Source organism: Heterodontus francisci, chromosome 5 (assembly GCF_036365525.1).
Source record: "Heterodontus francisci isolate sHetFra1 chromosome 5, sHetFra1.hap1, whole genome shotgun sequence".
Lineage (NCBI taxonomy): Eukaryota > Metazoa > Chordata > Chondrichthyes > Heterodontiformes > Heterodontidae > Heterodontus > Heterodontus francisci.
This window is the reverse complement of record NC_090375.1, coordinates 115644742-115671148: the sequence shown is the minus strand read 5'-3', so window position 1 is coordinate 115671148 and position 26407 is coordinate 115644742. Positions and strand designations below refer to the sequence as shown.

At 44.1% G+C, this 26407-nt stretch overlaps 1 protein-coding gene across 11 annotated transcripts in view; it reads right to left on the bottom strand.

Moving 5' to 3' along the window:
• The window catches only part of LOC137370017 (centrosome and spindle pole-associated protein 1), a 302437-nt gene that overhangs the window by 250988 nt on the left and 25042 nt on the right, over nucleotides 1–26407 (bottom strand). The window contains exon 1 of one of the 11 annotated variants that reach the window (XM_068031955.1): nucleotides 20961–20987. The exons of 9 other annotated variants lie outside the window; for them this stretch is intronic. In XM_068031955.1, coding sequence (XP_067888056.1) covers nucleotides 20961–20972 — 12 coding nt within the window. In that variant the 5' untranslated portion in view covers nucleotides 20973–20987. Of the gene's footprint in view, nucleotides 1–306; nucleotides 364–20960; nucleotides 20988–26407 lie in introns of those variants that run through there. One more of the 11 variants, XM_068031954.1, reaches the window with a different exon arrangement.

Sequence of the window (26407 nt, the reverse complement as noted above, 5' to 3'; positions counted from 1 at the left end):
GGCATGGCCAAAATTTGATAAATTTAGAAAACAGATGGTCATTCAATGGAAGAATATATCATGGGCTTTAACAGATTGAATAAAAGATAATAAAATTCAACTTGGGGACCCCTGGATCAGTACTTGCATTTAACTTACCTAATTCTTTTCTAATCTTTACCAGCTCTGATGAAAGGTCACAGACCTGAAACGTTAATTCTGCTTCTCTCTCCACAGATGCTGCCTGACCTGCTGAGTACTTCCAGCACTTTCTGTTTTTATTTCAGATTTCCATCATCTGCAGTATTTTGTTTTTATTTAACTTACTAAGGGTTCCCTCATGGACAGGCAACTGGTTCCATCTAGTGTATTTGTTGCTGGAGAGAGACTCTGTTTGATCAGATGTTGGCTGCCTTTAAAATATTTCCTGCGCAACAGTCTGCATGGAACAAATGAGACATTCTGCAGTGGCACAAAGAATAGGAGACTCAATGATTTCCTGATTTCAAATTAGTCCAGGTAGTCAACACAGGCGTCAATACAACGGAAGGGTTAAAAAGACAGGCAGAATAAGAATGAAAGCACCTTGGGCAGATCTGGCTCTTACAACAGAAGACAAAATTGGAACAGCAATAATAGGCAAATGAGTACTAGGAGCATCCAAGGAATAGTTAACAGATTCTTCGTCTAGGCAAAGGAGGAGGGATAGCCTTGATAGTAAAGGACAACATAAGGGCATTAATAAGAAGGGATATGGCTTCAGAAGATTATGAAGTAGAATCAGTTTGGGTGGAAATTAGGAATAGCAGGACTCAAAAAACACTGATGGGAGTAGTTTACAGGCCCCCGAACAGTAGTTATATTATTGGATAGAACATGAAACAGGAAGTTATTGGAGCGTGTAAAAAACATAATGTATTTATTGTGGAAGACTTTAATCTGCATATCGACAGGGAAAATCAAATTGGCAACAGTGGTCTAGAAGATGAGTTTGTAGAATGTTTCCGTGACAGTTTCTTGGAGCAATACGTTGTTGAATCGACTAGTGATAAAGCTATCTTAAATCTCGTACTGTGTAATGAAGCAGGGTTAATAAGCAATGTAATCGTAAAAGATCCACTGAGCAATAGTGATCATAATACCATTGAATTCCATGTTAAGTTTGAAAATGACACATTTCAATCACAAACAAGAATCTTAAATTTAAAGCCAATTATGAAGGTATGAGGGGAGAACTGGCTGAGGTTAATTGGGTAAATAGACTGGAAGGTATGGCGGTAAATGAACATTGGGCAACATTTAAAGAAACAATTCAAAGGGTTCAACAAAAGTACATTCCGTTCAAAAACAAAAACTTGGCTAGAAAGACCCATCCGTGGCTCACTCACGAAGTTAAGGAGAGTATTAGACTAAAAGAAGAGGCTTACAATGTTGCAAAAATAAAGTATCAAGTCTAAGGATTGGGAGTGTTTTAGAAACTAGTAAAGGGCCACCAAAAAGTTGATAAAAAAAGAACAGAATGAGAGTAAACTAGTCAGCAATATAAAAACAGATTGCAAAATCTTTTACAAGTACATAAAAAGGAAGAGAGTAGCTAAAGTAGACGTTGGTCCCTTAGAGGCAGAGAAAGGAGAAATCATCATGGGAAATGAGGAATTGAACAAATATTTTGTGTCTGTCTTCACAGTAGAAGGCACTAGTTCCATACCAGAAATAGACAGTAACCTAGGGTCTAAAAAGAGTGAGTAAATTAAGGAAATTCAAATCAGCAGAGAAAAAGTATTAGAGAAACTTGAGGAACTAAAATCTGACAAGTCCTCGGGACCAGATGGCCTACATCCTAGGGTTCTAAAAGATATAGCTGAAGAGATGGTGGATGCGGTGGCTATGATTTTCCAGAATTCCTAACGATTCAGGAATGGTCCCATCAGATTAGAAGTTGGCAAATGTTACACAACTATTCAAGAAAGGAGGTAGAGAGAAAACAGGGAACTACAGGCCAGTTACCCTAACATCAGTTGTTGGGAAGATGCTGGGAACTATTATTAAACAAGTCTTAACAATGTATTTGGAAAAGCATAGTAGGATTAAAACAAGTCAGCATGCTTTTACTAAAGGGAGATCCTGTTTGACAAATTTATTAGAGTTCTTTGAAGATGTATCTGGTAGGGTAGATAAAGGGGAACCAGTAGATGTAGTATACCTGGATTTCCAAAAGGCTTTCAATAAGATGCCACATAAAAGATTAATAGGCAAGATAAGGACTTATGGTGTTGGGGGTAATATATTAGCATGGATAGAGGATTGGTTAACAGACAGGACACAGGCAGTGGGCATAAATGGGGCATTTTCAAGTTGGCAAGCAATGAATAGTCAGGTTCCGCAAGGATCAGTGCTGGGGCCTCAGCTATTACATTCTATATTAATGACTTGGATGAAGACAGCAATGTATCTAAGTTTGCTGATGATACAAAGCTCGGTGGAAAGGTAAGCTGTAGGGAGGACATAGAGATGCTGCAAAGAGATATAGACAGGCTAAGTGAGTGGGCAACAAGATGGCAAATGGAGTATAATGTAGGGAAGTGTGAAGGTGTTCACTTTGGTTGTAAAAATAGAAAAGCAGAATATTTTTCAAAAGGTATAAAACTGTATGTGTTGATGTTCAGAGAGACTTGGGGATAATCGTACAAGGAACGCACAAAGTTAACATGCAGGTGCAGCAGGCTATTAGGAAGGCAAATGGCATATTGGTCTTTATTGTAAGGGGATTGGAGTACAGGAATAAAGAATTCTTACTAAAATTGTACAGGGCTTTTGTGAGACCACATCTGGAATACTGTGTGCAGTTTTGGTCTCCACATTTAAGAAAGGATATACTTGCACTGGAGGCAGTGCAGCGAAAATTTACTAAATTGGGCCTTGGAATGAGGGGGTTGTCCTATGATGAGCGGCTGAGTAAATTGGGCCTATATTCTCTGGAGTTTAGAAGAATGAGAGGTGATCTAATTGAGACATACAATATTCTGAAAGGGCTTGATAGGGTAGAAGCTGAGAGATTGTTCCCACTGGTCAGGGAATCTAGAACATGGGGACACAGTCTCAGGATAAGGGACCAATCATTCAGGACTGAGATGAGGAGAAATTACTTTTACTCAAAGGGTTGTGAATCTTTGGAATTTTCTACCCCAGAGGATTGTGAATGCTCCATCATTGAATATATTTCAGGCTGAGATAGATAGATTTTTGGTCTCACAGGGAATCAAGGGATATGGGGAGCAGGCAGGTAAGTGGAATTGAAGCTCAAGATCAGCCATGCTCATATTGAATGGTGGAGCAGGCTCGATGGGCCATATAGTCTACTTCTGCTCCTATTTCTTGTGTTCAGATGTGATTCTAAGTATCATTATGCGGTGAACTGCCCAAAGAAAAGAGGCAGAGTCCTTGAAATGACACCTGATGAAAAGAATTCTGAGGAAGAGGATGAAGATAATGATGAATCTGAAAAAATTACACTGGTCACAAGGAATTTTAATCCTGTAATGTGTTAGTCACAGATTCCTTTAACTGTGCAGTCCTAAAATGTTATCTTAATTCACTAAGTAGTGAGGATCGATGCAAGGTTAAGGAATATAAAAGTACCACTTGCTTTAGGTTTGGCAATGACAACATATTGAGGTGACTAAAGAGAAATGTAATTCCATGAAGTAACTGGAGTAAGCTATTTTCTAAGTACTGATGTGATCTCTCGGGAGATACCTTTGCTGGCGAGTAAACCTTCCATGAAAAAGCTACAAATGAAACTTGACATGGAGCATGATAAGGCAATCATTTTTGGAAGGTCAGCTGACCTGTTGTCTACCCAGCCCAGACATTATTGTATACCCTTAACAAAACCTGATACTTCTCAAGAGTGTTAGACAAGTAGTAATAGCATCTCCATGGCACATGCTACCAAAGCTACTAAGTATCATCACCTCATTCCATTACGATATGAAAGGCGCAATTCAGCATAGCGGTGCCTCATCAGACCCCTTTCCTATCCTGAGTGGCGTGAAACAGGGCTGTGTTCTCACACCCACATTGTTTGGGATTTTCTTCTCTTTGCTGCTCTCACATGCGTTCAAGTCTTCAGAAGAAGGAATTTTCCTCCACACAAGATCAGGGGGCAGGTTGTTCAACCTTGCCCATCTAAGAGCGAAGACCAAAGTACAGAAAGTCTTCATCAGGGAACTCCTCTTTGCTGATGATGCTGCTTTAACATCTTACACTGAAGAGTGTCTGCAGAGACTCATCGACAGGTTTGCGGCTGCCTGCAACGAATTTGGCCTAACCATCAGCCTCAAGAAAACGAACATCATGGGACAGGACGTCAGAAATGCTCCATCCATCAATATCGGCGACCACGCTCTGGAAGTGGTTCAAGAGTTCACCTACCTAGGCTCAACTATCACCAGTAACCTGTCTCTAGATGCAGAAATCAACAAGCGCATGGGAAAGGCTTCCACTACTATGTCCAGACTGGCCAAGAGAGTGTGGGAAAATGGCGCACTGACATGGAACACAAAAGTCCGAGTGTATCAAGCCTGTGTCCTCAGTACCTTGCTCTATGGCAGCGAGGCCTGGACAACGTATGTCAGCCAAGAGCGACATCTCAATTCATTCCATCTTCGCTGCCTCCGGAGAATACTTGGCATCAGGTGGCAGGACCATATCTCCAACACAGAAGTCCTCGAGGCGGCCAACATCCCCATCTTGTACACCCTACTGAGTCAGCGGCGCTTGAGATGGCTTGGCCATGTGAGCCGCATGGAAGATGGCAGGATCCCCAAAGACACATTGTACAGCGAGCTCGCCACTGGTATCAGACCCACCGGCCGTCCATGTCTCCGCTTTGAAGACGTCTGCAAACGCGACATGATCACAAGTCGTGGGAGTCAGTTGCCAGCGATCGCCAGAACTGGCGGGCAGCCATAAAGGCGGGGCTAAAGTGTGGCGAGTCGAAGAGACTTAGCAGTTGGCAGGAAAAAAGACAGAAGCGCAAGGGGAGAGCCAACTGTGTAACAGCCCCGCCAAACAAATTTTTCTGCAGCACCTGTGGAAGAGTCTGTCACTCTAGAATTGGCCTTTATAGCCACTCCAGGCACTGCTCCACAAACCACTGACCACCTCCAGGCGCTTACCCATTGTCTCTCGAGACAAGGAGGCCAAAGAAGAAGAAAGAAGAAGAATAGTATCAGGTGATAAGATTCAGCGAGAGAAAAAATAAATTGTCTTAAAGTTACATAGACAATTTGCTCACCCTACATGTCAGAGATTAAAAATCCTACTCGTGCAGGTGTAGTTGATGAAGATCATACAAGGTTAATAGAAAAGACTAGCGAGAATTGTGAAATCTACAAAAAGTATCGAAGGACGCTGCCACGTCCCATTGTAAGCCTTCCATTGGCACATGACTTTAACAAGATAGTTACCATAGATTTAAAGATATGGGACAAAAATATTTACATTATACACTTTACAGACAGGGCAATCAAATTTAGTATTTGCACAATAATACATAGAAAGGACAAAAGGGCTCTTATACACAAAATCATGGAGAAATGGATAGGGACCGGACTACAGATACCAGCAAAGTTTCTGACTGATAATGGAGGGGAATTTGCCAATAATGAGCTCAGAAACCTGTGTGAAAATATGAACATCATGGTCATGAATACCACAGCTGAAAGTCCATACAGCAGAGGACTATGAGAAAGGAATCACGCAGTGATTAATGAAATGCTGCATAAAATCTTAGCTGATCAACCAGAATGTGAGTTGGCAATTGCCCTGAGGAATGAGCCAGCGAATGGCTGTCACTTATTTTGTTTATCTGAAACAGGCGCAATGTTTGTACATGTTCTTTCTGTCTGCAAAGAACAGGCCCTGTGTAGCTTCCAGTACATGCAAATTCATCACACTGCGAACCCTACTGACAATCTTAAATTGGTTATCAGCGTAATTCTTAGCACACTGAAGGATTATTTAGCAAATGTTGTCCAATGTTGGACGCTATTTCGAGTTTTGCAAGCACGGGCTGGTTGGGTACGGCCTGTATCTTGCCCGATGCAAACAGCAGAAGGGACATATTATTTGATAATGATCCGCCAATCTTTGGGATGAATGGCCTATATACCTAGCATCACACTGGCAATGAAATTCATATATCACATTACTCACTTGTGTGATAGGCAGGACATCTTTTTGGCTTGACAGCAGCATCCTGTTAGTGGCAAACACCATACGTGTTGCTACTGCATAATAGCAGCATGAAACAGCTAGCTTCACCTGTTGTGCAAATTTTTGGGATACATTACTCTTCCAGGGTAATTTGAGGTAGACTGTGCACTTTACAGGGCCAAAAATGGCGGCCTTAGGCCCATATGTTTGTCCGATATACAGTGAGAAATGATCTGATCAGGGTAGCCATTGTCAAGCAGAACGTCGTTAATTCGCCCAATTTCAGCATCAAGCTTGCATGGTGAGCAAATGGCTCGGGCCCTATTTACGAAATTGCCGATAAGTCCAATCTTATAGCGCGTGGAACTGTAAGAATCCCAACGTGTGTAAATGACCAGTGAAGGTCGGTTTGCAGTAGACCGTGGTAAAAAAACCCTTAGCAGTTTTCTCAACTAGTACATCAAGGAAAGGGAGCTCATTTGACTGCTCCATTTCAAAGGTGAATTTGAGCGCAGGATGGAGCCCATTAAGACGTGTAAGGAAATTATTGCATGCAGCTGCAGATTCAAATATAGCAAAAGTATCATTTACATATCGGAAATATGCAAGAGATAGGAAGGTAGATGTCATTCCCTCAAACACACATTTCTCATGGAATCCAACAAAGATATTTGCGAGAGCTGGGCTTAGAGGGGATCCCATGGTAACACCATCTATTTGGGCATACATGGTAAAGAAAGTAAGATTAGGAATGACTAGAAGCGAAAGAAACATATTCCTTCACAACAGCTGACCGAATAGTACTGATGCACCTGGAGAAGTTAGGTAGACTGCATTATCAGAAAATACACCTCAATCAGCGACGTTCTTGGGCAAAATATTCAGTTTAAAAAACAGTCAGAAACTGCCAGAAAATCCCGAGTCTGATGGAAAACAGCTGTTCCCGATGTCAGCAGCTGTCAGCTGTGAAAATGATAGTTTAAAAGCCAGTCTGACAGTGGAAATTTCAGAGTCATGGTGAGGATGAGGAATGACCCCAGGAACAGTTTACATCCACGGGCCAGATCCTGGGCTACGGGCCATATGTTGGAGAACCCAATTCTAGATGGTCGAGGTCGCTTTGCAAGATGCTGTCGAAGGAACCTTGGCAAGTTGCTGCAGGGCATCTTGTGCCAGTGTGCCAGGAGTGCAGGAAATTAATGTTGAACAAGGCAGACAGAGGGCCAATCAAGTGGGCTGCTTTGTTCTGGATGATGTCGAGTATCCTGAGTGCTCTTGGAGCTGCACTCATCCAGGCAAGTGGAGAGCATGCATCGCACTCCCAACTTGTGCCTTGTGGATGGTGGAAAGGCTTTGGGGGAGTCAGGAAGTAAGTTACTCGCCACAGAATTCTCAGCCTGTGACCTGCACTTACAGCCAGAGCTAGTTCAGTTAAGTTTCTGATCAATTATGATCCCCAGGATGTTGATGGTGGAGGATTCAATGAACATAATGCCACTGAAAGTCAAGGAGAGATCGTTAGATTCTCATTGTTGGAGGTGGTTATTTCCTGGCACGAACGTTACATGCCACTTATCAGCTTGAACTGGAATGTTGTCCAGGTCTTGTTCCATGAAAGCACGGGTTGCTTCAGTATCAGAGGAGTTGCAAATGGTACTGAACACTGTGCTATCATCAGCGAACAGCCCCACTTCTGACTTTATGTTTGAGTGAAAGTCATTGGTGAAGCAACCCTAGCTGGGGTTAGGGCCCTACCCTGAAGACTTGCCGAAGTGATGTCCTTGGGTTCAGATGATTATGAATGCTAGACTTCAAAGTATGGTTATGTTTTAAAAAGAGTGGTTTTTTTATTTGTTCAAGGGATGTGGGCGATGCTGGCTAGGCCAGCATTTACTGCCCATCCCTAATTGCCCTTGAGAAGGTGGTGGTGGGCTGCCTTCTTGAACCACTGCAGTCCATGTGGGGTAGGTACACACACAGTGCTGTTAGGAAGGGAGTTCCAAGATTTTGATCCAGCGACAGTGAAGTAACGGTGATATAGTTCCAAGTCAGGATGGTGTGTGGCTTGGAGGGGAACTTGCTTGGAGGGTGGTGTTCCCATGCATCTGCTGCCCTTATCCTTCTAGGTGGTAGAGGTCACGGGTTTAGAAGATGCGGTCTAAGGAACCTTGGTGCGTTACTGCAATGCATGGTACAGATGGTACACACTGCTGTCACTGTGCACCGGTGGTGGAAGGAATGAATGTTTGTGAATGGGGCGCCCATCAAGCGGGCTACTTTGTCCTGGATGGTGTCAAGCTTCTTGAGTGTTGTTGGAGCTGCACCCATCCAGGCAAGTGGAGAGTAAGTATTCCATCACACTCCTGACTTGTGCCTTGTAGATGGTGGACTAGTTTTTGGGGATTCAGGAGGTGAGTTACTCGCCGCAGGATTCCTAGCCTCTGACTTGCTCTTACAGCCACAGTATTTGTATGGCTACTCCAGTTCAGTTTCTGGTCAGTGTAAACCCACAGGATATTGATAGTGGGGGATTCAGCGATGGTAATGCCATTGAATGTCATGGGGAGATGGTTAGATTCTCTCTTGTTGGAGATGGTCATTGCCTGGTACTTGTGTGGTGCGAATGTTACTTGCCACTTACCAGCCCAAGCCTGGATATTGTCCAGGTCTTGCTGCATTTCTACATGGACTGCTTCAGTATCTGAGGAGTCACGAATGGTGCTGAACATTGTGCAATCATCAGCGAACATCCCCACTTCTGACCTCATGATTGAAGGAAGGTCATTGATGAAGCAGGTGAAGATGGTTGGGCCCAGGACACTACCCTGAGGAACTCCTGCAGTGATGTCCTGGAGCTGAGATGATTGACCTCCAACAATCACAACCATCTTCCTTTGCGCTAGGTATGCCTCCAACCAGTGGGGTGTTGTCCTCCCGATTCCCATTGACTCTAGTTTTGCTAGAGCTCCTTGATGCCATACTCGATCAAATGCTGCCTTGATGTCAAGGGCAGTCACTCTCACCTCACCTCAAGTTCAGCTCTTTTGTCCATGTTTGAACCAAGGCTGTATTAAGGTCGGGAGCTGAGTGTCCCTGGCGGAACCCAAACTGAGCAGGTTATTGCTAAGCAAGTGCCGATTGATAGCACTGTCGACGACACCTTCCATCACTTTTCTGATGATCGAACGTGGACAGTTGGGGCAGTAATTGGCCGGGTTTGATTTGTCCTGCTTTTTGTGTACAGGACATACCTGGGCAATATTCCACATTGCCGGGCAGATGCCAGTGTTGTAGCTGTACTGGAACAGCTTGTCTAGGGGCGCGGCCAGTTCCGGAGGACAGGTCTTCAGTACTATTGTTGGAATGTTGTCCGGGCCCAAAACCTTTGCAGTATCCAGTGCCTGCAATCGTTTCTCGGCATCACGTGGAGTGAATCAACTTGGCTGAAGTCTGGCATCTGTGATGCTGGGGACTTCAGAAGGAGGCTGAGATGGATCATCCACTCCGCACTTCTGGCTGAAGATGGCTGCAAATGCTTCAGCCTTATCTTTTGCACTGATATGCTGGGCTCCCCCATCATTGAGGATGGGGATATTTGTGGAGCCACCTCCTCCAATTAGTTGTTTAATTGTCCACCACCATTCACGACTGGATGTGAGCAGAGCTCAGATCTGATCTGTTGGTTATGGGATCGCTTAGCTCTGTCTACCGCATGCTGATTACGCTGTTTGGCAAGCAGGTAGTCCTGGGTTGTAGCTTCACCAGGTTGACACCTCATTTTGAGGTATGCCTGGTGCTGCTCCTGGCATGCCCTCCTGCACTCTTCATTGAACCAGGGTTCATCCCCCGGCTTGATGGGATTGGTAGAGTGGGGTAAATGCCGGGCCACGAGGTTACAGATTGTGGTTGAGTACAATTCTGCTGCTGTTGATGGCCCACAGCGCCTCATGGAGGCCCAGTTTTAAGTTGCTAGATCTGTTTGAAATTTATCCCATTTAGCACGGTGGTAGCACTCTGGAAGTGGTTCAAGAGTTCACCTACCTCGGCTCAACTATCACCAGTAACCTGTCTCTCGATGCAGAATTAAACAAGCGCATGGGAAAGGCTTCCTGTGCTATGTTCAGACTGGCCAAGAGAGTGTGGGAAAATGGCGCACTGACACAGAACACAAAAGTCCAAGTGTGTCAAGCCTGTGTCCTCAGTACCTTGCTCTACAGCAGTGAGGCCAGCCAAGCGCGACGTCTCAATTCATTCCATCTTCGCTGCCTCCGGAGAATCCTTGGCATCAGGTGGCAGGACCATATCTCCAACACAGAAGTCCTCGAGGCGGCCAACATCCCCAGCATATACACCCTACTAAGCCAGCGGCGCATGAGATAGCTTGGCCATGTGAGCCGCATGGAAAATGGCAGGATCCCCAAGGACACATTGTACAGCGAGCTCGTTCGTCACTGGTATCAGACCCATTGGCCGTCCATGGCTCCGCTTTAAAGACGTCTGCAAACGTGACATGAAGTCCTGTGACATTGATCACAAGTCGTGGGAGTCAGTTGCCAGCGATCGCCAGAGCTGGCGGGCAACCCTATAGGCGGGGCTAAAGCGTGGCGAGTCGAAGAGACTTAGCAGTTGGCAGGAAAAAAGACAGAAGTGCAAGGAGAGAGCCAACTGTGTAACAGCCCCGACAACCAATTTTATCTGCAGCACCTGTGGAAGAGGCTGTCACTCTAGAATTGGCCTTTATAGCCACTCCAGGCGCTGCTGCACAAACCACTGACCACCTCCAGGCGCTTACCCATTGTCTCTCGAGACAAGGAGGCCAAAGAAGAAGAAGAAGAAGTGCCACACAACACGATGGAGGGTATCCTCAATATGAAGGCGGGACTTGGTCTCCACAAGGACTGTGCGGTGGTCACTCCTACCAATACTGTCATGGACAAGTGCATCTGTGGCAGGCAGATTGGTGAGGATGAGGTCAAGTATAGTTCTCCCTCTGGTTGGTTTCCTCACCACCTGCCACAAACCCAGTCGAGCGGCTATGTCGTTTAAGACCCGGCCAGCTTGGTCAGTAGTTGTGCTGCTGAGCCACTCGTGGTGATGGACATGGACATCCCCCACCCAGAGTACATTCTGCGCCCGCGCCACCCTCAGTGCTTCCTCCACGTGCTCAACATGGAGGAGTACTAATTCACCAGCTGAGGGGGACGGGGGTGCGCAGTACGTGGTAATCAGCAGGTTTCCTTGCCCATCTTTGACCTGATGTCTTCAGACGTCATGGGGTCCGGAATCAATGTTGAAGACTCCCAGGGCAACTCCCTCCCGACTGCATACCACTGTGCTGCCACCTCTGCTGGGTCTGTCCTGCCAGGACAAACCCGAGGATGGTGATTGCGGTGTCTGGGGCATTGTCTGTAAGGTACAATTCCGTGAGTGTGTTCGTAAGGAGGACTTTGCAGGGTCAACAGGGCTGGGTCTGCTGTTGTCGTTTCCGGTGCCTACTTCGATACCGGGTGGTCCGTCCGGTTTCATTCCTTATTGACTTCGTAGAGGTTAGATACGACTGGATGTGCATTCTTCATTGAACCAGGGTTCATACCCCGGCTTGATGGTAATGGTACCATCATGAGTGGCTTGCTAGGCCATTTGAGAGGGTACTTAAGAGTCAAACACATTGCTGTGGATCTGGAGTCACATGTAGGCCAGACCAGGAAGGACAGTAGATTTCCTTCCCTAAAGGACATTAATGAACCAGATGGGTTTTTAATGACAATTGACAATGGCATCACTGCCATCATTAGACTAGCTTTAAATTCCAGATTTATTAATTGAATTCAAATTCCACCTTCTGCCACAGTGGGATTCGAACCTTTGTGCCCAGAGCAATACCCTGCGTCTCTGGCTTACTAGCCCAGTGACAATACCACTACGCCACCACCTCCCCATCTTTAATGCAGTGGTCTTGGTTACCATGGAAAACAAGGAACCCAAATCAAAGACTCTTTTAAAAGCAGAGTGCAAGGTTGTAACACCTAACAGACAATGGTTTTGTTCTCCGAGACTCTCTGATCATAAACGGGGAGCCAGGGACTCTAAAATGCACAGTCGAGTTGCAATTGTTCACACCTGGAAACAAAGGAAGGCCCAGGTGGTTTGCTATAGTCAGACTTATGGATTGTAAAAGAAAAACAACTCTTGACTCTTTGGTCTGGATAAATTCAACAGGCTTTCCTAAGTTTGATGGGCTGTAATGAAGAGAGGAAGACACGAAGACCAGCAGCAGCAGCGTCAAACACGCGAAAGAGCACGTGAGCGAGTGAGAGCTATCAGCGATACAGCAAAAGGCTGCTAAAACTTTAATCCGATTTGAATGTTGAGGTTTGTAGAGAAAAGACCAACGATGTCACCAGAGATTGCCTTATTAACAGAAGACCAGCCAAATATGTTCGGGAGAAGAGAGCGAACAGGATAGTGATTTTTCAAAGGACACTGGGAGATCTGACCCATTGCAATGGGAGGAGTTTGGGACTTTTAACTGCAAGGATACCTTTCGATGATGGCACTGTGTAATGTATAAATGTGATGTGGGGTTTTCACATGTTTTAATAAGTTAATGGGAAATATCTTTCTCTGTAATTTAGTGTATTAACTACCGAAATACTGTTTAGTTAATGTTGATTTTGAGCTTAGTTGTTATAGTAAGTCTCAAAACGTGAAATCGTGTCATGTAATTCTTTAACTGGTCTGGGGAGTTCATATCTCTTCTTTTAAAGTTAACAGTCTCTACTGAGATCGTAATAAATTGGGGGAAATCGAATTGTTCACTATTAGGCTGTAAAACGGGTACACTGGAATTTGCTAGAATTTAAACAAAGATATCACAATTACTTTTACTGTACGCAAAGAAACGTCAGCATGCCAACTTTTAACACTCAAGCCTTTGCGGAGAGAGAGGATCTGACTCTCAGTGACTCAGTGATTTGGAGGAAAGTATAGGTGGACTGATTAGCAAGTTTGCAGACGACACTAAGATTGGTGGAGTAGCAGATAGTGAAGGGGACTGTCAGAGAATACAGCAGAATATAGATAGATTTGAGAGTTGGGCAGAGAAATGGCAGATGGAGTTCAATCAGGGCAAATGCGAGGTGATGCATTTTGGAAGATCCAATTCAAGAGTGAACTATGCAGTAAATGGAAAAGTCCTGGGGAAAATTGATGTCCAGAGAGATTTGGGTGTTCAGGTCCGCTGTTCCCTGAAGGTGGCAACGCAGGTAAATATAGAGTGGTCAAGAAGGCATACGGCATGCTTTCCTTCATCGGACGGGGCATTGAGTACAAGAGTTGGCAGGTCATGTTACAGTTGTATAGGACTTTGGTTCGGCCACATTTGGAATACTGCGTACAGTTCTGGTCGCCACATTACCAAAAGGATGTAGATGCTTTGGAGAGGGTGCAGAGGAGGTTCACCAGGATGTTGCCTGGTGTGGAGGGCGCTAGCTATGAAGAGAGGTTGAGTAGATTAGGATTATTTTCATTAGAAAGACGGAGGTTGAGGGGGGACCTGATCGAGGTGTACAAAATCATGAGAGGTATAGACAGGGTGGACAGCAAGAGGCTTTTTCCCCAGAGTGGGGGTTTCAATTACTAGAGGACACGAGTTCAAAGTGAAAGGGGAAATGTTTAGGGGGGATATGCGTGGAAAGTTCTTTACGCAGAGGGTGGTGGGCACCTGGAACACGTTGCCAGCGGAGGTGGTAGACGCGGGCACGATGGAGTCTTTTAAGATGTATCTAGACAGATACATGAATGGGCAGGAAGAAAAGAGATACAGAACCTTAGAAAATAGGCGACATGTTTAGAGAGAGGATCTGGATCGGCGCAGGCTTGGAGGGCCGAAGGGCCTGTTCCTGTGCTGTAATTATCTTTGTTCTTTGTCTTTGTTCTTAAAAGTGAACAGTGGATGTGTTAAAGGCTGTAGCAGAGCAAGTGGGGGCAAGTTTAAAATCGAAAGGTAAAAAGGCAGAAATTGTTGAGGTGTTGGCTCGGCCTTTTAACCTTGAGGAGGAAAATAGTTATCCTGGTAGCACTTAGATTTAGTTAGTTAGAATTCAATTACAAATGAAGCAACTGGAACTTGAAAAGGAAAGACAATAAAGAGACAGGCAATTACAATTTGAACTGAAAAAACTCGCATCAAAATATCAAGGGGAAGAGAAAGAAATAAGTTTACAAAGAGAAAGAGAAGCCAGGAAATTTGTACTAGACAAAGAAAAGCTTAGATTACCTGAACAGGGAGTGGCAGAAAGGCTTGAGGATGACCCAGATGAAACTCCTTATAGTTTTGATTTGGCAAGGTATATGCGCCTAGTGCCTAAATTCATTGAGGAAGGAGTTGAAATGCATTTTGTCTCCTTTGAAAAAATTACTACAAAGTTTCAATGGCTGAAAGAAAGTTGGACAATGTTACTGCAAAGTACGTTAATGGGAAAAGCGTTAAAGATATATTCAACACTTTCGAAGGAACAGTCAAGTGGTCAAGTGACAATGAAATGATTAAAACTACAATTCTCAAAACTTATGAATTAGTACCAGAGACTTAGACAAAAATTCAGGAATTTCAATACAAAACAGATATGGAGCTTGCTAGAGAGAAGGACATTTTATTTGATAGGTGGTACAGATCAATGGAGATTGAGCAATACTTTGAAAGCCTTGGGGAAGTACTCCTAATTGAGGAATTTTTTAAAAAGTGTCCCTCCTGGAATAAGATTCCACCTGGATGAACAGAGTTGGTAAAATAAGGGCTGCCACTGTAATGGCAGATGATTATGAATTGACCCACAAAAGCAGTAGTTACAGGCCCCAGTTTGGAATTTTTCAGAGAAGTTGGAGAGATAGGAAGTTTGATTATGGAAAGAGATCTGGTTTTAGTGAGAGAACGGGTAAAGGAGAGGATACAGACAATCCTTAGAGTAATAAAGATAATCAAGAGACTAGGGTTACGTCAAAAAAACCAGTGTGTTATTATTGTAATAAAAGAGGGCATTTAAAATCAAAATGCTGGAAGTTAAGAGGCAAACTGGTAGCTGTGGTAGGTTTACCAAAAGCCTATCCTAAAGTGGATGCCCCAAGAGGAGGTGCTGCTGACAAGCCGGTGGCCTTGGCAATTTTGAATTATGAGCAGAGTGTTAAATGGATCCAAGCCAAACAGTGAAGAATGCAACTGGACACAGATCCTTTTCTTGATGGTCAGTTTATTCAGAATGCAGGGTTACACATCTCTGCCTCCTGTTCACCATCGCCCCTTGTGTCCAGCAGGCTCTTTTTATATTCACTTCATAGCTTTAATTGAACAAAGCCCTTCAGCTGTTTACTTTTATCATTTACCTTTAACATAATTAACGATCAACAGATTCTCCTTTTTTAAAAAGGAGAAACAATTACAAAGCAAAAAAGAAAAAAATGATTTTCCATATTCTATACAACTCATAATACAAGTTGTCCCTCTTCCAGGGATCTCCAACAATTTCTTGGAACAAGCATTCCTTTTAGAGAAACAGTCTGATAATTGGTGACATCCATCAACCCATTAAATCCTAGAGATTTCTTTTCCAAACATTTCTTTTATACTGGCAAGGTCAATCCTTAATCTTTTCTCAGTGACACTCTTGTCGAATGAACATTATACTAAAATGAACCACATTACATTCAATGGGCAAACCTTTCTCAGAATGTTAATAAATATCTATAAAATTTTACCTATGTATATAAAAATCGCTTCTACTAACGCCAGTGTTTCTGCAGCTAGAGTCCTCTTAACTACCCTTTTTATTTGCTTGGCTTCTCAAGTGAAGGGACAACACTTTCCATCTTTTCCCACCAAGAATATGATAAACTCGGCTATACTCAAATATTCATCCAGAAGATTGGCATGAGAAGTGTCACTAAAAATGACTAATTTCATGTCTTTCGAATCACCCAATACTAGAAACCTGAGTATGCATTTCTGAGAGTTTAATTTCTTTAATATTTCATTTGCCCTCAAAACTTCCTCAATTGTAGCATGTTTCATCATAGTACTAAGTTCCAATACATCATAACTGGCATCAGGTCTTGTGAGTACATAACCAGCTTAACTGTCCAATGAAACCTCTTAGATGCTCTTTTTTTTTTGAATGCAAGATCATCTTTCTGCGACGACCTGGTCCAATTCATCATGATCTGATCAACACTTTCTAGATATGATCATTGATTCAAGGTTATTCCCAACCTATTCTGGTCAATATCTAACCCTACATCTTTTAAGGCCCCCTGAAGCCTGACTTCCAATCTTAAACAGCCCTTTTAATTTATCTACAACCAATTGCTCAAATTCCACAGATAAGGTGGTTAGGAAGGCATATGGGATATTTGCCTTTATTAGCTGAGGCATAGAATACAAGGGCAGGGAGATTATGATGGAGCTGTATAAAATGCTAGTTAGGCCACAGCTGGAGTACTGTGTACAGTTCTGGGCACCACACTATAGGAAGGACATGAGTGCACTGGAGAGGGTGCAGTGGAGATTCACCAGGATGTTGCCTGGGCTGGAAGGTTTCAGCTATGAAGAGAGACTGAAAAGGCTAGGGTTGTTTTCCTTGGAGCAGAGAAGGCTGAGGGGGAACTTGATTGAGGTTTACAAAATTATGAGGGGCATTGATAGATTACATAGGAAGAAACATTTTCCCTTAGCGGAGGGGTCAATAACCAAGGGGCATAGATTTAAGGTAAGGGGCAGGAGGTTTAGAGGGGATTTCAGGAAAACATTTTTCACCCAGAGGGTGGTTGGAATCTGGAACACACTGCCTGAAGGGGTGGTAGAGGCAGGAACCATCACAACATTTTAGTAGTATTTAGATGACCACTTGAAACGCCGTAGGATACAAGGCTATGGGCCAAGTGCTGGAAAATGGAATTAGATTAGGTAGATGCTTGATGGCCAGCACAGACACGATGGGCTGAAGGGCCTGTTTCTGTGCTGTATGACACACCATAGAAAATTGACATGCATCGTAAAGATGCCTGTGAGTTTCTTTTTGTGATGCCAGCAGAACATGGCTGGATCTACTTTCAGCAAGAGAGACCTGAGAAATACCATACTCTTGACGCATCATTCAATCCATAAACACATTTGTTTAATTTCCACAGATTCCCTTCTGCATCAGTCACTTCGTTAGGTGGTTTCAAAAAAACACAAATTTTTTTACCCTATAAAACTGCAGCTTTTATATCATTCGACCTACATTCCATGAGTACAAGGCTAAAAGCGCTAAGAAAACTTTCAAGACCACTTTTCCTGCCTGCGGGAGCCCACTCTCACATCTTGATCACCATCTTCAAAACCCCAAGCCACTAGTCTTGCTTTTGTCTTACATGTCACATCTGGGAGTACTTTTTCTGTACATAGTCATGTGTGTGATAAGGCCGCTGTCTCTGATCTTGAACTTCAGAATAGACACCAAATTCCTTCCAACTTTCTTTTTGGTTTTGCCTCTCATCAACTTTTCTTCTAATTTATTTGCAGCCGCCATAACTTCCCAATCATAAGGGCTTTTACTTCTAGTAGTGTTCCTATATTGTTCTGCACTCCTTGTTCTAGTCAAGCTAAGGCCTCTCCTTGCCCTCTTATCTCTTCCTGGACTACTGCGACAGGATCTCTCCCTCCCATGATCCACTATGGGGACTCGCACTGCGTTTTCTTGCTTTCCACCGTTTTAGCTCATTTTGTCAGTCCATAGATCTTGGACATTTAGCCAATGTTTGAATTTGCCAGTGGCTTTCCCTGCTCTCCCTTCAATGGTCACATCCCTCTCTTCAGTGGATCCCTCTGGTATGTACATTACCCTAGTATTGACTTTAGGCAGTTGTCCTTTGGGAAAAATAGCCCTCTCTTGTGCACTGGTATCACTTTGTCCATCGGCATCCAGCCCCTTATCTACTGTATTCTTTTTCTCATAACTGTCAAACATATGAATGAGAGGTACAGGGTACCTCATCATCTTCTACTAATTGTTCAGATTGTTATAATTAATCCCTATTAACCTAGGTGAATTGGCCCTAATAGTTTGACTACCATGTTGGAGAATCACAGTCTTCCCATCACACTCTATCACTTTACCTGAACCTTTGCACTCTTTATGACCTTCTCCCTTATAGTATACTAAATCTCCAGGATTCAAATTTATCTTTGATGGTTTTATGCAACGGCGTAAGGCTTGCCAAATTTTCTCTGAGACTTCTGCCTTGATGAATTCCCTTCTCTCTGCATGTAGGGCATTCAAGTGTGCAGAAAAGGTGGAACTAATTGTAGTCCCTTCCAAGGCGAGGGGAAGGTCTCACAGCACAGAAGGTATTTTGAGATTCCACCCAAAAACCAACTGATCCGGACTATTGCCCCCAAGTATTTGGAGCTAATTCTTTGTGCAGACTGCCCGCGCCAGGGCGATGTTTGTTTGCAATTTGGTTGGTGAGCTAAGTTCTTGTGGAGCATATCAATCACTGCATGATTTCTTTCACAAAGTCCATTACGAAAAGGACTTTCAGCTGCAGGGTGCATCACAACAGCATTCATATTTTCGCACATCTCTAAATTCATCATTGGCAAATTTCACCCCCCCCCCACCCCCCCATTGTCAGTCAGAAATTTCACCAGTGCCCACCCCCGTCCAGTCCCTATCCATTTTTCCATGATTTTATCTACGATCACACTTTTGTCTTTACCGTGTATTACTATAGAAAGACTGAATCTTGTTGCAATGTCTATGAAATGCAAAATTAAAATGTTTCTGTCCTTGTCCCACTCCATTAAATCCATAGCTACTGCTTCAGTAAAATCTCTTGCTAATGGAAGACCTGCAATAGGCCATGATGGTGTCCTCCAATACTTTCTACATATTTTTCACCAATCTGTTCAATCAGCTTTGTGTACTCATCAATGACCCCTACATCTTTTAGAAGGATTTTTCATCTGTGACAAGAGGGATAAGCAAATTGATGCAACTTCAAAACAATTTGCTTCTTGTCTCTCAAACTCATTACCTGATGCCATTAATACCTCTTTAACATTCTTATTGGAGATGCTAGTTTCTGTTAATGGCATGCAATAACGACCTGATTTGCAATTTATCCAATCTACTGGCTGTCCAAATAAAACTGCTTTATCATGTTCCATGTCCAATTTCATTTGTGCCTTTTTCATGGAATGCTTGCTCAGCAGCAAGTGTATCTTACTAGATACCACATCTGTACTAATAAAGTGGCTTACTCCAGCTATTTTGCACAGAATCATCACCCTTTTCAGTGACTTTAATGTGATGTCATCCCTGAACCTGAAGCAAGTCAAACTTTTATACTTCCTGACCTTACTTCGATCCTTACTACTTCGTGAATCTAAATAACATTTCAACCAATCCATCCCATACTGTTGATGTGCAACCACTGTACAACACGGCGCAATTAAAGAGCCCACGACTAGTACAATCACTGCTGGACTGAAGCTTCTTGTGACCAGTACAATTCCCTCAGACTGATCAATATCATCTTCCACTTCTGAACCTTCCGTCTCATGCATCACCTTGAAAGCCTTGTTTAGTTTTGGGCAATTTGCCGCATATTTTAAAATCACAGCTAAAACACCGGTTAATAATTCCCCAGGCATTCCTGGGGTTGATTCGTCTGTTGTTGTTACTCCATTCCTGTGGCCTGCCAGATCTGCCAAAAATGTCTCCATCCTCATTTCTTTTGTCTGAGATTTTTCTGCTGTATTGATACCTGCGCTCCATGTCCGAGTGATCTCGAAATGCCACGACCACAGAGTTCTCCATCCTCTGACACCACTGAATGAACCATTTGTGCCATGAAGCCTGCTGGAAATGACTGCTTTCCCCAGGATTTTTTTTTTAAAAATCATCATACATCTGATCCAAAAGCACGTCTCTGAGAATCTAACTCCCGTTAAGATTAGGAGCCTAGCCATGTGCGGCAATTTAGCACAAACCAAAAATTTGAAAACAAGCACTGAATAATGAATTCCCAAATAGAATTTATGCAGTCTGTAATAGTGTGTTACATTCCATAATGTATTCCTCTATTGAATGACAGTCATCTTTCTAAATTTATCAAAGTCTGACCACGTCTGGTATGCATTTACTAGATCATCTTTCTTATAACTTTTACGCACAAAGCTTAATAGAAGTGCCAAACCTTCCTCAGTGTCCAACTGATGGGCCTCCAGCTCACAAAGTACTTTGCACCTGATCTTGCTTTTGTTCCAAGGCTTTTGTTTTCTCTTCTGTAAGACTGTAACCTGCGTCCACATATCCATTTCATTTTTCCATTGGTCATAAGCTTCAGATTCAGGGATCATGTATGTTCGTATGTATCAGTGGGAAATCATACAGACACTTCACACCTGGTTTCAGCCATTCTTCTCAAAAGTAATTGAGATCATAAATCTCTGTTTGAAAAAAACATTAGTTTCCAATCTTCACCTTTCGGCAACCATTCCATGCTACCATGTTAAATGGATCCAAACCAGACAATGAAGAACGAAACTAGACACAGATCCTTTTCTTGATAATCAGTTTAGTCACAGAGTGCAGCATTACACATCTCTGCCTTCTGTTCACCAACCCCATTTGTGTCCAGGAGGCTCTTTTTATATTCACTTCATATCCTTAATTGAAATATGCCCTTCAGCTATTTACTTTTAACATAAATTAACCATTTACCTTCAACATCATTAACGATTAACACAGAGGCATTCTCCCCTTTGTGCTGAAGAATTAAATCGGATCTCTGAAGTTTATGGAAGCTTTGTGTTCAAGGGTAAGGTGTCCCCATATCCATCTGGTAGGGCAGACAAGCCGATTGTTCTGCTTAGAGATATGAGGCAACCCAGTCATTAATGATAGCAAAGGATGCGAATTTTCCTCTAAGTAGTTCAATTAATGCAAAAGTCCTAGTGCAGGGCATTGACTGATGTTATTTATCCGTTCCACTTGGTATGACACGACCACTCAAGATAAAGCCCCCAATCAAAACAGATGATTCTGACTGCGGTGGGAGCAGCTGACTGTCTATTCAGTCCCATCACTCCACAGATCGCAAAACATATCTTGAAGCTTTCCCAAATGGGTAGGCGGTGGCAGAGTGGCATTATCACTGGATTAGTAACCCAGAGACCCAGGGTATTTCTCTGGGAACATGGGTTCGCATCCCACCACAGCAGAAGGTGGAATTTGAATTTAATTAATAAATCTGGAATTAAAAGCTAGTCTAATGATGGCCATGAAACCATTGCTGATTGTTGTAAAAACCCATCTGGTTCACTAACATCCTTTAGGGAAGGAAATCTACTGTCCTTACCGGGTCTGGCCTACATGTGACTCCAGACCCACAGTAATGTGGTTAACTCTTACATTCCCTCTGAAATGGCCTAGCAAGCCACTCAGTTGTACCAAACCGCTACGAAGTCAATAAAAAGGAATGAAACCGGACGGACCACCCGGCATCGACCTAGGCACCGGAAACGACAACGGCAAACCCAGCCCTGTCGACCCTGCAAAGTCCTCCTTACTAACATCTGGGGGCTTGTGCCAAAGTTGGGAGAGCTGTCCCACAGACTAGTCAAGCAACAGCCTGACATAGTCATACTCACGGAATCATACGTTACAGACAATGTCCCAGACACTGCCATCACCATCCCCGGGTATGTCCTGTCCCACCGGTAGGACAGACCCACCAGAGGTGGCGGGACAGTGGTATACAGTAGGGAGGGAGTTGCCCTGGGAGTCCTCAGCCCGTGAAGTCTCATGGCATCAGGTCAAACATGGGCAAGGTAACCTCCTACTGATTACCACCTATCGCCCTCCCTCAGCTGATGACTCAGTACTCCACCATGTTGAACACCACTTGGAGGAAGCACTGAGGGTGGCAAGGGCACAAAATGTACTCTGGGTGGGAGACTTCAATGTCCATCACCAAGAGTGGCTCGGTAGCACCACTACTGACCAAGCTGGCCGAGTCCTAAAGGACATAGCTGCTAGACTGGGTCTGCGGCATGTGGTGGGGGAACCAACACGAGGGAAAAACATACTCGACCTCGTCCTCACCAATCTGCCTGCTGCAGATGCTTCTGTCCATGACTGTATTGGTAGGCGTGACCACCGCACAGTCCTTGTGGAGACGAAGTCCCGCCTTCACATTGAGGATACCGTCCGTCGTGTTGTGTGGCACTATCACCGTGCTAAATGGGATAGATTTCGAACAGATCTAGCAATACAAAACTGGGCCTCCATGAAGCGCTGTGGGCCATCAACAGCAGCAGAATTGTACTCAACCACAATCTGTAACCTCATGGCCCGGCATATCCCCCACTCTACCATTACCATCAAGCCAGGAGACCAACTCTGGTTCAATGAAGAGTGCAGGAGGGCATGCCAGGAGCAGCACCAGGCATACCTCAAAATGAGGTGTCAACCTGGTGAAGCTACAACACAGGACTATCTGCGTGCCAAACTGCGTAAGCAGCATGCGATAGACAGAGCTAAGCGATCCCGTAGCAACGGATCAGATCGAAGCTCTGCAGTCCTGCCACATCCACTCGTGAATGGTGGTGGACAATTAAACAACTAACTGGAGGAGGTGGCTCCACAAATATCCCCATCCTCAATGATGGGGGAGCCCAGCACATCAGTGCGAAAGATAAGGCTGAAGCATTTGCAACAATCTTTAGCCAGAAGTGCCGAGTTGATGATCCATCTCGGCCTCCTCCTGAAGTCCCCAACATCACAGATGCCAGACTTCAGCCAATTCGATTCACTCCGCGTGATATCAAGGAACGAATGAAAGCACTGGATACTGCAAAAGCTATGGGCCCTGACAATAATCCGGTATTAGTACTGAAGACCTGTGCTCCAGAACTTGCCGCGCCCCTAGCCAAGCTGTTCCAGTACAGCTATAACATTGGCATCTACCCTGCAATGTGGAAAATTGCCCAGGTATGTCCTGTACACAAAAAGCAATACAAGTCCAACCCGGCCAATTACCGCCCCATCAGCCTACTCTCAATCAGTAAAGTGATGGAAGGTGTCATCAACAGTGCCATCAAGCGGCACTTGCTTAGCAATAACCTGCTCAGTGATGCTCAGTTTGGATTCCGCCAGGTCCACTCAGCTCCTGACCTCGTTACAGCCTTGGTTCAAACATGGACAAAAGAGCTGAACTCAAGAGGTGAGGTGAGAGTGATTGCCCTTGACATCAAGGCAGCATTTGACAGAGTATGGCATCAAGGAGCCCTAGCAAAACGGAGGTCAATGGGAATCAGAGGGAAAACCCTCCGCTGGCTGGAGTCATACCTAGCGCAAAGGAAGATGGTTGCGGTGGTTAGAGGTCAATAATCTGAGCTTCAGGACATCACTGCAGGAGTTCTTCAGGGTCGTGTCCTGAGCCCAACCATCTTCAGCTGCTTCATCAATTACCTTCCTTCAATCATAAGGTTAGAAGTGGGGATGTTCGCTGAAGATTGCACAATGTTCAGCACCATTCGCAACTCCTCAAATACTGAAGCAGTCCGTGTAGAAATGCAGCAAGATCTGGACAATATCCAGGCTTGGGCTGATAAGTGGCAGTAACATTCGCGCCACACAAGTGCCAGGCAATGACCATCTCCGACAAGAGAGAATCTAACCATCTCCCCTTGACATTCAACAGCATTACCATCGCTGAATTCCCCACTATCAACATCCTAGGGGCTACCCTTTGACCAGAAACTGAACTGCAGTAGCCATATAAATATCATGGCTACAAGAGCAGGTCATTGGCTAGGAATCCTGAGACGAGTAACTCACCTCCTGACTCCCCAAAGCCTGTCCACCATCTACATGGCACAAGTCAGCAGTGTGATGGAATACTCTCCACTTGCCTGGATGGGTGCAGCTCCAGCAACACTCAAGAAGCTCGACACCATCCAGGACAAAGCAGCCCGCTTGACTGGCACCCCATCTACAAACATTCACTCCCTCCACCACCGACGCACAGTGGCAGCAGCGTGTACCATCTACATGATGCACTGCAGCAATGCACTAAGGCTCCTTAGATAGCACCTTCCAAACCCACGACCTCTACCAACTAGGACAAGGGCAGCAAATACATGGGAACACCACCACCTGCAAGCTCCCCTCCAAGTCACACACCATCCTGACTTGGAACTATATCGCCGTTCCTTCACTGTCGCTGGGTCAAAATCCTGGAACTCCCTTCCTAACAGCACTGTGGGTATACCTACCCCAAATGGACTGCAGCGGTTCAAGAAGGCAGCTCACCACCACCTTCTCAAGGGCAATTAGGGATGGGCAATAAATGCTGGCCTGGCCAACGTCGCCCACATCTCATGAATAAAATGAAACACAGACAAATTGAACAATCTATTAACCCATGAATGAGGCAAACCAAACCAGGTATCTTTGGATATCAACAAATTAACTGTTTATTAGGAAAAAAACAACTAAAAATCTTAAGCACTACTAAGACAAACTAATATCTAAAAATAGAAATAACAGTAGAGTCCTTGTAGATTTACACTTCCTGACGAACAGTCCTCTGATTCAAAGTCCACTCACAATCTTCCAGGGTCCGATGAGGAAAGGAAAACAGTTCTTCATCAATCAGCCATTCAGTAACTCAGTTTAATATTTGAAGCTTCAAACTCTTCTTTCCAGTGATTACCACAGCAGATCAACATTTCGCAACCAATTTCAAAAGAATCAATCTGGCTTAACTTTTAGAATTTTGAGGATAAAAAAAAAATTACATTTACGTCCTTCAGTTTAAATTGACAGAGATCGCTCCTTCAGTACAGGCTGGCCCAGTTGTGTCAACTGTCTGTGTCTCTCAACTATCTCTGCAAAAAACAGTTTTTCAAACGTCAATCGCAACATTGTCTGTCCTGTCCTCGGTCTCTAAATGGTTGTATCCAGGGCAACCAAGATGCACCTTTACTCGGTAACCCCTGAAGCTTGCTGCTTTAAAGCAGTACTGATCCTTTGCTGTCTTAAAAGACACACCGCATACTTCCCCCCCACAAACAAAACAGGATCACGACACACTGCATAAGGTTAACATACAATGTGATTTAGTCACCAGTCCTGTAACTGTGGGAGTAGTCACTGATTTGCATATTGAAGGGATGGATTTGTTGAGGAAATGGCTTAGCTGGAGATAAGGTATGGGCGTCGCCAGTAGTTTCAGAAAAGCCAGTTGAGGTTGCCGAAACTGAAGTTTTGCAGGAAGAATTCCCTGGAATATTTCCAGATTGTGCAGTCATCAGGTTGAGCAAGGTAAGGCAGTCTCAGTGGTTATAAAGGACAAGCTGGATGAAATTTGAGCAGCGAGGCTTAATTGTTTCGCAGATCATCTTTGATTGAGGCAGAACAGTTAGACCCCGATTTAAAGAAAATACCTCAGACAGCATATTGAGACGTGGCTGAGAAAATCCCCGAGTGCTATTCCGGTAAAAGTTACTTATTTGATGAGAAAGTGGAAGCCTCCACAGAGGCCAGTGGATGAGGATTGGGCTGTAGTCCATCAAATTGTTGCCCCTCCCTGCTAGCACAATGAAATTTTGAGAATTGCCCACGTGATTCCGATTGCAGGTCATTTGGGTATTCATGAAGCATTTTTACTGGCCTAAGCTGCACAGGGATGTGGTCAACTTCTGTAAGACATGTCACACATCAAATGATTGGGCAGCCACAGCCTTCGATTAAGCCAGCCACAGCCTTCGATTAAGCCAGCCCCTTTAGTACCAATATCTGTTTTTGATTAACTGTTTGGTAGGGTTCTTGTGGATTGTCTTGGTCCCTTACCCACAACTAAGTCATAGGAACACAGGAAATAGGAGCAGCAGTAGGTCATGCAGCCCCTCAACTAGATCATGGCTGATCTTCTAACAATGCCATTTTCCTGCACTCTACCCATATCCCTAGTGTCATGGTCCTGTAGTTTTTTTTCTGCAGGGAATATGCGGTTTGCCTTTAAAGCTTGCAAAGGATTAGTACTGCTTTACGAACCAGCAAGCCTCAGGAGTCAGAGAAAATGCATTTTCGGTTGCCGTGGGATACAACAATTCAAAGGGTGCATTTCTCGTTGCCATAGATACAGCCACTTGGAGTGAGTA